This window comes from Lissotriton helveticus, chromosome 12 (assembly GCF_964261635.1).
Source record: "Lissotriton helveticus chromosome 12, aLisHel1.1, whole genome shotgun sequence".
Classification (NCBI taxonomy): domain Eukaryota; kingdom Metazoa; phylum Chordata; class Amphibia; order Caudata; family Salamandridae; genus Lissotriton; species Lissotriton helveticus.
This window is the reverse complement of record NC_136073.1, coordinates 626,122,314-626,135,663: the sequence shown is the minus strand read 5'-3', so window position 1 is coordinate 626,135,663 and position 13,350 is coordinate 626,122,314. Positions and strand designations below refer to the sequence as shown.

Below are 13,350 nucleotides of genomic sequence, written 5' to 3'. Positions count from 1 at the left end.
TTTTTTCGCAGGCGGGTGGGTGGGTGCAGACAATTCTGTTCCTAGGCCCTCTCCCGTGTGTTTTTTCCCTTTTCCCTTCCCCTCCCTCTTTTTTTGTCTTCTGTTTCCGTCTTGCCTTTGCTCTTCTATATTTCGGGTTCTAATTAGGGCGACAGGCACGCTGCTGGGGGGTAGGCCATAGCCTTCTGCAGGGGTGCAGGGTGGGCTTGAGGGGTGGGTGGGGGGGTCTGTTACTTTGGGGGGTCTTTTTCCCCCCCTTTTTTCTCCCTTTTTTGTTCTATGGCTCTTGAGTATTCTCTTTTTCGGGACTCCTTCTCGTCATGTGTCCCCCTGGGGTGTTACTGATGCATTGACCTTCCGGTAGTATAGTGATTATGGCTCACTACGTATTCCGTCATCGATCTTGAATGGATGCCGTGTGCCGGTTTATGTTTTCCTGCTTTGTCGCCGGGGGGCGCGTGGTTGGGGCGGAGTCCCTTCCTGTTTCCTTTCTTCCTTCCCCTCCCTCTTTCGTGGGGGATTTCCTTCCTTTTATTGGGGTGTGTACCGTATGCTTTCTACGATGGGATCATTTTTACTCATGTGTGTTAGGTCGGGTTGTTGCTGTGGTGGGTGGGCGCTGGTCGGCGAACGCCATATCCTCTCCTTGTGGTACCTCAGTTGGGATTGTATTTATCGATAGGTTTGGTTCGTGTTGGATTTATCCTGTGATTTCTATGATCGCCGAATCGCGGCTCACCACGGCCCCTCCCTTGTTGCTTGACTCACTGCCCGTCATGATCCTGTACTCCCCGTTCCCGAAAAAGAAAATCAACCTTCATGTATCCTGTCCCTGCTGATTGCTCTATGGCTTTTGATATGTCTCCTGTGTTCTTTTTGTCATATCCTGTGGACACGTTTGTATTGCTAATTAGGCTTTTACTATGTGGTGGCCAGCCCGTTGGGTTGTAGGCCCGTATTTGTGAGCACTCTTTGTACAATAAAGGTTTTAAAAAAATAAATAAATAAATAAATAAAAAAAAACATTGTGTCATACGCAGACGACACCCAACTCATCCTCTACCTATCCAATGAACCCAACACCGCCAGACACAACTTTCGAGAAGGCATGGAAGCCGTCACCAAATGGATGAAAAACAGCTACCCACAACTAAACACCAACAAAACGGAAGTACTCATCATGGGGCCAAACCCAGACGCCTGGAACAACACCTGGTGGCCGCCCGCCCTCGGAAGCCCGCCCACCACCACTCACGCAACCTAGGAATCATCCTGGACTCGGAGCTCAAAATGAACCGCCAGATCAACTCCGTCTCGTCCTCCTGCTTCCACCCCCTCCGCCTCCTACGCAAGACCTTCAAATGGATCCCCCTCAAACACAGAAAGACCGTCACTAACGCCCTGGTCATCAGCAGGGTCGACTACGGCAACGCATTCTACTATGCCGGAATAAACAAAAACCTCATCAGCAAGCTAAAGAACATCCAAAATGCTGCCGCAAGACTGGTCCTCAACCTGCCAAGACACAGCCACATCTCCCAGCACCTGCGCACACTCCACTGGCTCACCATCGTAGCTAGAGTCACTTTCAAGATGCTAACCTACGCTCACAAGGCCCTCCACAACACCGGACCAGCATACCTGAACAGCCGACTCAAATTTCACTCACCCCAAAGGACCCTATGATCAGTCCAGCTCTCCTAAGCTATGGTCCCATACACCAGAAAGAACAGATCGGGAGGCCGCTCCATCTCCTTCTGGCAAGCCAGAGCCTGGAACGACCTTCTGCTCCACCTCAGACAGATAACATCACTCCCCATCTTCGCAAGAAACCTCAAAATCTGGCTCTTCGACAGACCCCCTCCTTAATGGACTGGAACCTGCGAAGCCCCCAGAGCCTTGAGACCCTTAAGGGTGAGTAGTTGCGCTTAACAAACACCTGATTTGATTGGATTTGTAAAAACAAGAGCACAGAGCAAAAAACAGGGTAGAAAAGAAGTGTTGGAGCCTGAAAGTATGGCCCAACCTTTCAAGAGGAAAGGTAAGAAGACTAGGAAACCAGATTCTGAACACCAAACGGATAAGGACTCCTCTCCTCAGGGAGAGGACTTAGACATCCCAGAGGGAACTGAGCCCATGTAGCTTGACCCTTACCAGGTTGAACTCTTGGGCCCAGGGGGACCCTCTAGGGAAGAGCTGTGCTATGGACAGCAGAACTGTCCAACTCTTGAAAGCCTGAGGCAGCAAGCTGCTGCACTGGAAAATGGAGATGTCAGTGGTACCTACAGAGTTTATTGGGAAGAGGGACTTCTGTATATTGAGGCCAAAGACCCCAACCTCGGAGCCACTAGGTAGGGTGGTAATGCCTAAGAAGTACAGGGAGCTCCTACTAACTTTAGCTCATGACATCCCTCTAGCCGGGTATCTGGACCAAGCCAAAACCCGAGAAAGGCTAGTTAACCGCTTTTATTGGCCCCAGATGTCTCAGAAAGTAAAGGAGGTTGTCATCTCTTGTGCCACCTGTCAAGCCAGAGGCAAACAGGTGGACACCCAAAGCCCCCCTTGAGTCCACTACTAGTGGTTGGGGTTCCCTTTGAAAGGGTAGGTGTGGACATATTGGGTCCACTTGAACTTCCCACTGCATCAGGAAACACATTTATACTAGTGGTAATAGATCATACTACTAGGTATCCTGAGGCAAGTCCCCTTAGGAATACTACAGCTCCTGCAGTAGTCACGGCCCTCATTGGTGTCTTCACCAGGGTAGGGTTTTCTAAGGAGGTGGTTTTAGACAAAGGTTCCAACTTCATGTCTGCTTACCTCAAACACATGTGGAAAGAGTGTGGAGTGCAGTACACGTTTAACACACCTGATCACCCACAAACCAATGGCATTGTTTAAAGATTCCTCTTACCTTACCATGCTTGCTTTTCGCTTACAGAGGTGTGCCACAGAAGGGAGTAGGGTTTTCCCCCTTTGAACTTCTGTTTGGCCATCCTGTGAGGGGACCACTGTGTCTTGTAAAAGAGGGTGTGGAGAAGCTTCTCCAGGAACCCAATCAAGATATTGTGGACTATGTGCTTGGCCTCAGATCCAGAATGGCTGAGTGCATGGAAAAAGCAGCCAAAAATCTTGAGGCCAACCAGGAGCTTCAGAAGCACTGATATGACCAAAAGGCTGCACTGGTACAATTTCAACCAGGCCAAACGGTGTGGGTTTTTGCGCCAGTGGTACCAAGGGCTCTCCAGGACAGATGGAGTGGCCCTTACCCAATCTTAGAAAAGAAACATTAGGTCACCTACTTGGTTGACCTGGGCAGAAGCAGGACACCCAAAAAGGTGATCCATGTGAACCACCAAAAGCTTTTCCACGATAGGGCTGACATCACGATGCTGATGCTGATGAGGATCAGGAGACAGAGAGTGAAACTCTCCCTGACCTCCTCTCATACAGTCCTAAAGATCGGTCAGTGGATGGAGTTGTCTTTTCAGACACCCTTGCTGCCCAACAGCAGAATGACTGCAAGCAAGTCTTGCAGCAGTATGCAAAGCTATTTTACTTGTCCCTGGCCAGAACAACGGGTGTACCCATGATGTGGTTCACCTGTCAAAAACAAAAACCTATCACCAGTCTAATCAAGTCTAGGAAAGCATCAGAGCTGAATTCAGCAAAAAGCTGGAATTCGGGGTTATTAAACCCTCTGAGGCGCCCTGGGCCAACCCAGTGGTTCTAGTCCCCAAACCTCATCCCCAGGGTGGAAAGAGAGAAATGAGGTTCTGAGTGGACTATAGAGGGCTCAACTCTGTCAACAAGATATATGCTCACCCTATTCCAAGAGCAGATGAACTGAGAGACAAACTAGGTTCAGCCAAATTTCTAAGTACCTTTGACTTAACTGCAGGGTACTGGCAGATTGGCATGGCACCAGGAGTAAAAGAAAAGACAGCATTCTCCAAACCTGATGGGCATTATCAGTTTACTGTAATACCCTTTGGTTTAAAGAATGCCCCTGCCACCTTCCAGAAGTTGGTGAATCAAGTCCTTGCTGGATTGCAATCCTTAGGGCAAGTAATCTAGATGATATTCTGTATTTAGTTCCACCTGGCAGGATCACCTGATCCACCTTGGGAAGGTTTTAAATGCCCAGCAAACTGCAGGCCTAGCCATCAAGGCATCCAAATGCCAAATAGGGCAGGGAATTGTAGTGTATTTGGGCCACCTTGTTGGTGGAGGCCAAGTACAACCCTTCTATCCCAAGATCCAGGCAGTCGTGGACTAGGCAGCTCCAACAACCCAGACCCATGTCAGTGCATTCCGTGGCTTGTCTGGGTACTACAGGTTTGTGAAGGGATATGGGTCCATTGTGGCTCCCCTCACAAAAGTCACCTCCAGGAAGATGCCCAAAAAGGTAAACTGGACAGTTAGTTGTCAAAAGGCTTTTGACACAGTGAAAGAGGCAATGTGCTCAGCACCAATTCTCAAAGCTCCAGACTATGTCAAGAAGTTCATTGTGCAGACTGATGCCTCTGAGCTAGGGATAGGAGTGGTCCTATCCCAGACCAATGATGAAGGCCAAGACCAACCTGTTGCTTTTATAAGCAGAAGGCTTTTTCCCAGGGAGCAGCGTTGGAGTGCCATATAGAGGGAGGCCTTTGCTGCTGTTTGGTCCCTGAAGAAGCTGAGAACATACTTGTTTGGTACTCACTTCCTAGCACAAACTGATCACAGACCTCTCAGATGGCTAATGCAGATGAAAGGTGGAGCATAGACCTGGGTCTTGCCATGCCAATGCAGATGGACTTTCCAGGGTCTTCCACTTAGAAAATGGAGACTCTCTAGGGAAAGGTTGTCTCATCCTGTTTTGTTTGGGGGGGGGGGGGAGCAGGGAGGTTGTGTTAGAAAGTGCCCTCTTTCTGCATGGTTACCCTCACTTTTTGCTGAATTGCTCATGTGCTATGACTGAGTGTGCCCTAGGTTCCTGCCAATCAGGTGCCCAGGGCCTATGTTCTTTTCCTAAAACCTGCATTAAAAAGAAAACCCAATTGTCATCTCTGGCCACAGTTCAGCCCCTGGTAAATTGTACCACAGGCCCCCCCGGGCACTGTGACCAGGGAAGACCTCTAAGGGCTGCAGCACTTATTGAGCCACCCTTAGAGGCCCTGTACCAATACACTCTCACACTGCCTTTGCAGGTTGCGTGTTTTGGTGCAACACAAAGTGAAGAGTCGACATGGTACACATCTCTGTGTGCCATGCCTACAACCCACTGCCCTGGCATAGATCAGTCACCCCTCTCCCACTATACCAGTGGTAAAGGGTACAGTGTCCAAGTCCATTCTTAGACATTGTAAGTGCAGTGCTGCCATTAAGAGTATATGGTGCTGGAAGGTTGGCATTACGAACTCCACAGCATCATAATGGCAAGACTGAAAACAGAGAAATTTGGTATCAAACTTCTCAGCACATTAAACCCACACTGAGGCCAGTGTGGGATTTAACAAAAAATACACACAGAGGGCCTCTTGGAGATGCCCCCTGAAAAATGACCTACCACTAGTGTCCAGGCTGAGTGGCTGCTTTCAGCTGCCACTACCAGACATGTTTCTGGACCCATGGCTCGAGAGCCTCCTGCTCTCGGCGGCCTGAAACAATGCACATCCTGGGACGAGGTGCCAAGCCTCCTCCCCCAGGATAGGCAGGGTTCACATAGGAGAAGCTTCAAATGCTTTCTGCCTTTTACCTTTCCCCAGGCCACTTGCTGCTTTCAGCAACTGGTTCTCACTGGTTCTGACCCGGGAGAACCAGTGGGAAAAACAAGTGAGGAAGAGAGGTGTGCCCACCTCTGCCAACTCCACCCCTCAGGGGGGGAGGCGAGGTGAAGCACAACTCAGTCCCTGCCATCTTGCAGATGGAGAGGACCCAGCCAACCAGGGAAAAGCTTATGCCCCCCTCACTGAAGGGTGGCATAATATGGGGTGTACCCACCCCAAGGAAGGGACCCATTAGTCCTAACCTTTTTACCTACCTGTAACGGCCCTAAAGCTAGTATTAAGGGGTACCCTTGAACCTTGCTTTCTCAGACAAGAAACTACATGAAGAAGAGAATAAGGTCCAAACAGCTGTGCCGAAGCTAACAAGAGGAGGACGTCCACTGACTTGGCCCCAGCACGACCAGTCTGTCCCCACCACGAATCCTGCTCCAGCGAAATTCTGGTGTGTCCTGCAGCCAGCAACCTCGAAATACCCTTAGGACCTGCCTGCCTTCCATTCCTAAGACTCTGTCTCCTGTGAACTCCAGATTTGTTCAAACATCCGACTCCAGCTCCGCAAGGATCTACGAGTTTGCACCACTCTGCACCAGATGCCCACGGCCCAAGTTAGAGTGGCCCAGCACAAATAGGAGGTCCCCCCGGTGATCCTGACCCAAGATCCGGCAACCCCTGACCTGCCTCAAGCCTTTAGCCAACGCCAGCAGCATCAAACTGGAAAGTCCCCCCAACCGCGACCAGAAGCTGGTAAGAAGATACAACCATAAATGGCACCTTTGCACCCGTGTCCTACGACCTGGGTGGCCCAGCTGATGGTGCCTAACCAAACCCCAAGATTCCAACTTACCTCTCCAAGTGGGGGACGCACCCAGAAGACCTTCGTCCCTGAGCCTGCAGTGCTTTTGCAAACCGGAGACTCTCCATTGAAAGCTCCAGGGCATCCAACGTCACAACATCACTCTGCACCCGGCCGCCCCAGTGCCGGTGAGGGTGCATCTTTTGTGCTGGCCTAAACCCCCATTTGCCCTGAGCTTAAGGCCAGGAGCTTTGCTCTCACAACCCAGTGGCCTGCTCTTCAGCAGCCACCAACCGGACGCCCCCTATTCTTTATTGGATAACATTGGGCCTCAGCAATCTGCACCCGGCCGCCCTAGTGCTACTGAGGGTGTAGCAAGAGTACATCCTTGACCCTGGGGGACCCCTGAGTCTAACCCCAGAATACCAACTCCCACAACAAAGTACTTACCTGTGAACGGATAACACTATTTTCCCCAATAGGAGAACATGGACTGTTTTTCTATGAAAAGGTTCTAAGTGTGGAGTTGGAAAATCCAAGAAATCCTTTAAAACTGTAACTGAATAACCAAAATGCTTTTACTTACCTGTTTACAGAAAATGTCCCAGTGAAGTATCCAGGTATACTGCACTGTGTAAGAAAAGTCATTCCAAAAGTAACTTGCATGATATTCTGTTAAAAATCCTATACAAAGTATGTACTGTATTTTGAAATGCATTGCATTATCAGTAACACTACTGTAATCAAATCAAAGTACATTTACAATTGCAATCCAAACTGTGTTACAACTGTATTTTTAATGCAAAGTATTTATCACTTAACTGTGCCGGGCTTGCTTGGTTCTAGTAAATAAAATAACAAAGAATATTTTTATACAAAAACAATTGGTCTGAAGTTCAGTCTCTGAGTGTGTGAATTAATTTGCTGACTGAGTGTGTACAACAAATGCTTAACACTGTCCTCTGATAAAGCCTTACTGCTCGACCACACTAGCACAAATAGAGAGTGAGGTGCTATCTAACTTTACCTCTGCTTACCTTTTGGGTTCCACTGAACTCTGTGCACACTATACCTCACTTTGGTATAGTATATACAGAGCCAGCTTCCTACACTAGCTAATTGTATTCTTCTTGCGTAATGAAGAGATTTTGCGTGCTTAATTTAGCTTTTATAGGTTAGTACTGTTTTTGTCTACATCTCTGTTCTGCATGCTTGACAGCTTGGTGGCGATTTAGTGGAGGCTTTATTTTATCAGTACGTGCTGGGAGCCAGAATGTTCTGTGGCTACTAACGTTTACAATAAGAGTCACATATAGATGAGGGGTTGGTGTGTTCTCAAGGATTTATTGGAACAGTTAAGGAGTCTTAAGGAACTGGGTGTTATTCAGGAGGGGTCTTATTCAGTTAATAATAAAATGACCTTACTATGTAGAGACTATACTGATAGACAATCATTAAACTTGGAAAAAAGATGGATGAGTAAACAGAGCTAAACGATGGTGTCTGTTAGGAATAGGGCGAGATAGTAATGGAGAGAGCCTCAGAACCGATTAAAGGAGGGGATGACTGAAATAAAGGTGAAATATTTTCCGTGATAACATTGGTGACAAACCCCCCCATGCTAATCGCCCACTCCATCAAGGAATAAACCGGAAGGCAGAGTCACCTAGTGCTACTAAGGACCAAGTATTTAACCAAGTTTTGCCTAAAAATAACATGAACATATAAAACGAGTTTTGAAAACCTTCATGGAATATGTAGGGAGTGGAAGTTCATTCATTCGAGCGGCCTGTAATGTATACCTGTCAACTCATTCGGCATTTGGAGGGCGTCATCTGTTTTTTATTTCTAGTCACCCACTGAAAACGCAATGCTTCCATAGACTTTAATCAATCATCTGCTTTTCAGACCTAAATCACCCTCCAAAAAGTGGTCAGTAAGTGTTGATCTTAATGGTAGCACCCTCTTAAATATCTGTCTTAACCCACACGTTTTAGGCAAGAATGACTGGTATAGTAATGGAGTGACAGAATGTGGGATTTTATTATATGCAGTGTTTGTTAAAATGTTTAAGGATGCCAGCTAGAACTAAAGATGATTTGGAAGTGAAAGAGCTTTGGTGCTTAGTTAAAGTCAAACCGACGTGTTATGACTGGGCCTGGGGGTTAGCCTTCATTGGTCGAAACTCTACCAGGAAAACCAAACACCATCCCGAGGCCTCTGGCCTGATTTATGCCAAAACACCTTATTTACGTTCAACATGTACTAAGGATAAAAAAGACTACAATTCCTTACCAACTTTGAACTACATTATCTTCCACTATAACTACTATCAAGCATACCTTTAATACCGCTCATTTTCATATGAAGGCATAGGCTTGACTCATGTTCTCTACAGGGCTCATGATTTGATGGTTATATGAAGTTAGCTTTGGTAGCAGATCAGCATTATCAAACTGGATACCTTATAAATTGAAATTATACATAGCATGACTGAAATGTGAAAGCATGTGACTCTGGTGAAGATACTGTGCTACAAAAGTGGGCATCAAGCAAGCAGTAGCAGTAGTTGGCGAGTAGCATACTCCTTTTTCTATCCCTCTTCCACATCTAGCCTATTATGCATTCTTTGATCTTACAGGCCCTAAAACAACTTACTTAAAGATGCTTCTTTCTCCAATCTGGTTTTCTTTGTCATGTGACGGGATGAGAAGTGACAAACTTGATTCCAGGCTATATGTAGGTACTCTTTCTGCACAGGATCTGAAAACAAGAAGTTAAATCTGGTAAATGTTAAGAAATGCAAAATTATATCTCTCTCTATATATATATGTATATGATTTTATTGTTAGAAAACTTAATAAAGCACAATATTATCTAGTAATTCCACTGCCACGGACCGTCTTTAAGCTATACCTTTATATTAGAATTGGATATCTCTGACACCTATCAAACGCCCAGACGTATGGGAAGTTAAGGTGCATCAAAAGGCAAAGTAGTCACCCTCTTTAAAACTATAAAACCGGAATTGTGGAATGAAGGAAATCAGCTCATCATATTTCAGTATCTTCTGCACACCACACACCTAGCGATTGGATCACTTGGGGAACGTTTTAGAAGCACAGAATTGATCATCAACTAAAGATCAATGAATCTCTCTTTAGTTGTACTGAGATTACCAAACGTCAGGAGTTTTAGAGCCCCCCCCCCCCGGCCTGTGGGAGTATGTTTTGACTCCTCTGACACTGGAAATCTACTCATCTTAGCAGCAGCATCCTAGCCAGCACTTCTATTGTGTGTTTCTACTTTCTATGGGCAGCTGGATAGCAACGACTCGCGCAATGCAGTTTTGGCCTTAGTGTGCATTTTCTATGTTTATAGGAACGCATTATTACATAGTGTAGTTCCAAGCCTGCATTTTAAGTTCTGGGTTGAAAGTGTTGTGATTTAAAACAGGGGAGTTTGTGGTGCGCAAAGGTAACAGCAACATCAATGGCAGATAACATTTCACAATTTTGGAGACGCAATCGGTCCTGGGTCACCAAAGTGAAGAACACAGCGCTATTTTGCTGCTTGACCAGTGGAGTGTTATATATTGTTTTAGATTCCGAATGGATTTTCCCGATTCATGCTCTTATATAGGTACAATCCGTATTGCCCTTATATAGGCATAGAAATCAAGACCTTATTTAGGCATAGCCCATGCTACCCAAATACAGGCATGGCTACTTCCATCTGTTCACCAAACGTCACAACGATTTCTTGGAAAACCAGCTTAAGCCGTTAGGGACTTCCCCTTGCTTGCATTTTGATTTCTCAAAGAACTCCGTTAGATTTACTATGAACAACTATTCCCCAGGGGTTTATTTCATGACGTTCATATGCCCGACTGTACGTCAAACATGGCTTTCCTAAACACCTTCGAAGTATAAATATACCTTCACTTGCTATGGCAAAGCACGGTGGTTCGGAGCAGTTAGACAACCTACTTGCCCAATGCAGCTCGCTACAGCAAGTGCGGAAGGAAGCCGACTCTCCAGCTGACGCACTGATCAGGAAGCTGCCATACTCTGCTGAGAATCCAGCTCCAGTGTTTCGGACTCCCCTTGCGGGGTGTTGGGAAATCGAGTCCCGAGACAGAGATACCAGACCTCCTTCATTCTAAGGTATGGAGCTGATTAGAACCTAGAGAAACCTTTGGTAGATTCTTGGCAAAACTAAACCTATGCTAAAGACCATACGTGCTTCCTCCCTCGTACTAGACCTAGGTTAGGTACATTGGGGTAGGCGTATTTTAGAAGCACCAGTTGAGTATTTTAGCCTGTGAATTTATGCATGTATTTTTATATGGCTTAGAAAACCATACAATGCTCTTACAGAATTATTTTATAATACTATTCTTGCTGTACGCATGATACTTTGCAGTCTGTTTAACGATTGTAGCAGTTCACCTCTCTTGCATGAAAAGAAGACTGTTCAATAAACCTTTTATTGAAAACGCCAGTCTCACTATTTCTCTGCAACTCTGTAGAAATGAAGCATGCACGATTGAGTGAAATACGTATCTATTGTTTCCACGACTCTAAAGATAGTTATTCCAGTCCTGGGGAAACAAAGTTGTCATGTTTATGCGGTTGTCAGAAACTAATCCCTTCTTGTGAATTAAAGAAAATTTCTAGTGACCTCTGTGCTAGCTGGCACTCACAATTAAGTTTAGTATATTCGATAGAGACCTAGTTGACTTAAGTCCTATGTCACATCTATAGGATATATTATTCCAATGCGCAGAGCCTATTGGGAATATAGGAACTACACTACAGGAGGAAGAGTCACTACAGTGAATTGGTACTAAGCACTGTTTGAATTTTGCAGCCAATATGCTGCTTTAGGAGCTGTCTGAAGATACTACAACAGTGATTAGTTACAAATCTAACAAGATGAAGCTTGGAACCATAATAGTGCATTTGCAGTTAGGTGATCGTGTACCAGCATGCATTGTGATAAGTGCTATTATAACAAATTGTTCACCACATTTTGGAGCACCAGAAACCCATGGACTTATCTTGTGATGACCACCAGTATCAAGAGTGAGTTTTGGTAGGGTACATTAAGTCCGTTACAAGCGGTGTGTACTTCCTCACATTCAATCCCTAGAGACACATTCACTAAGCCCTCGATATTCTCAATTCCAAGAGTAAATTCTTTATCACTAATATACCCTTCCAATTTTGCAATAGATGTCACAGTGGTGATCCATTTGTGAATGTCAAATAGAGGATTAGTCTTAAAAACTTGATAGTGATTTACATTATCAAGTTGTCATTTTACTTCCAATTTATATTGGTCTATAAATTGCACAACAATCCCCCCCGCCCTTATCGGCGGGTTTTATAATAACTTCCGGATTTTGTGTGAGCGTTCTCAGAGCCTGCCTCTCTGTCAGGGAAATATTATAAGGGATATATTCAAAATCTTTATTCAGGGCTGAAACTTCTTTTTAAACCACTGACTCAAATGCCAACATTTTATACGTAGGTGGATTAAGAACTGAAGGAGGTCGTAGACCAGAAACTCTAGGAGCCATGGTCGTAGTATTATTTTGGAAAAAAGCTGTTAAACGGAGTTTACGAAAACATTGCAGTAATTCCTATTGGATTTCAAACAAGCAAGTTTTCTCAGTAGGACAAAGCTTAGACCTTTAGAAAAAAGAGAAACCTCAGCCGAAGACAACAAATGGTTTGATAAATGGAAAATAGGGATAGTTTCAGATGTGATATTGACATTAGAAATTTCTATTGGTGGGCCCCCACTGATAAAACTTCCTGCGGGTCTGTCTCTCCCCCGCTTGGAAATTACAGTGTTGTTGAGGATGTCTGGTTCCCACTCTCCCCACATCCTCGCTGTTCTAAAAAAGGAGGAATATAGCCAGAATTTGAGGGACCAGGTAGAGAATTTGTATCGGATTCATCAAAAATTGATTATACCGATTTTTCATTGCAAATGATTATATCCCTTCTGGGCCGTTTAGACAGTATTTATTTACTTTGCGGGAGGATTGAGATTCATTATTAATTATCCTAATCTCTTATGGCTCCCTCTCTAGCTATGGATCTTGTGTGTCATTTAAAGATGGCAGAATCTATACTAGACAATTTTTAGTCTGTTGTCTATTTTCTCTATTACTATTGCATCGGAACAATGAGATTTACACGCATCAGACGGTCAAAAAAGAATTAAGATGGCGGCCTCGGGCCGTATTTTACCTTTTCTATTTCTTTTAAATTGCGCGGGCTCACCACCACTATTTAAAGTGGTTGGTGGAAGCACGGAATAGCTTCCTGATTTTGTAAACGGGGACGTGGACGCTGCGGGTAAGTTGCCAGACGACACATTGAGCTTCGTAATAAATAACAGTAAAATTAATAGTTTAGTGGTCACTGACAGTTATGTGAGTAAAACCATGCCTTTAACAAGGTAGAATGTAAAGGACAGATAGTACGGCGTCCCGACTTTTTAAGTGTTGGCGGGTAGGTCTCTGGCAAACTGATGTATGCAAACTGTGTCTCGTGAGTAACTAGCATTAGAGTTTGCCTCTAGAAAATTATTTTGTGGCTAGTGGCTACATTTGGGCTAACACCCCCCCTGTTTTAAAATCGTTAATTAAATACTGCCTTAGGCGTAAGGTTTTCCTGACTTTGTTGGCGTAATGCAGTCGCTCCTTGACTAACTCACTGGTGCGAGCGATATGCTTTTGGCAAACTCGCATGCGCGACTGGATGATATATC

The 13,350-nt window shown here is 45.3% G+C and overlaps 1 protein-coding gene across 2 annotated transcripts in view; it reads right to left on the bottom strand.

Moving 5' to 3' along the window:
- Positions 1 to 13,350, bottom strand: part of FHOD1 (formin homology 2 domain containing 1) — a 1,641,100-nt gene that overhangs the window by 844,625 nt on the left and 783,125 nt on the right. For both annotated transcript variants that reach the window (XR_013603775.1, XM_078670473.1), the window contains exon 11: positions 9,223 to 9,327. Coding sequence is in view for 1 of the 2 variants with exons in the window: in XM_078670473.1 (XP_078526599.1) it covers positions 9,223 to 9,327 (105 nt within the window). In the remaining variant the exon portion in view is untranslated. The remainder of the gene's footprint in view (positions 1 to 9,222; positions 9,328 to 13,350) is intronic.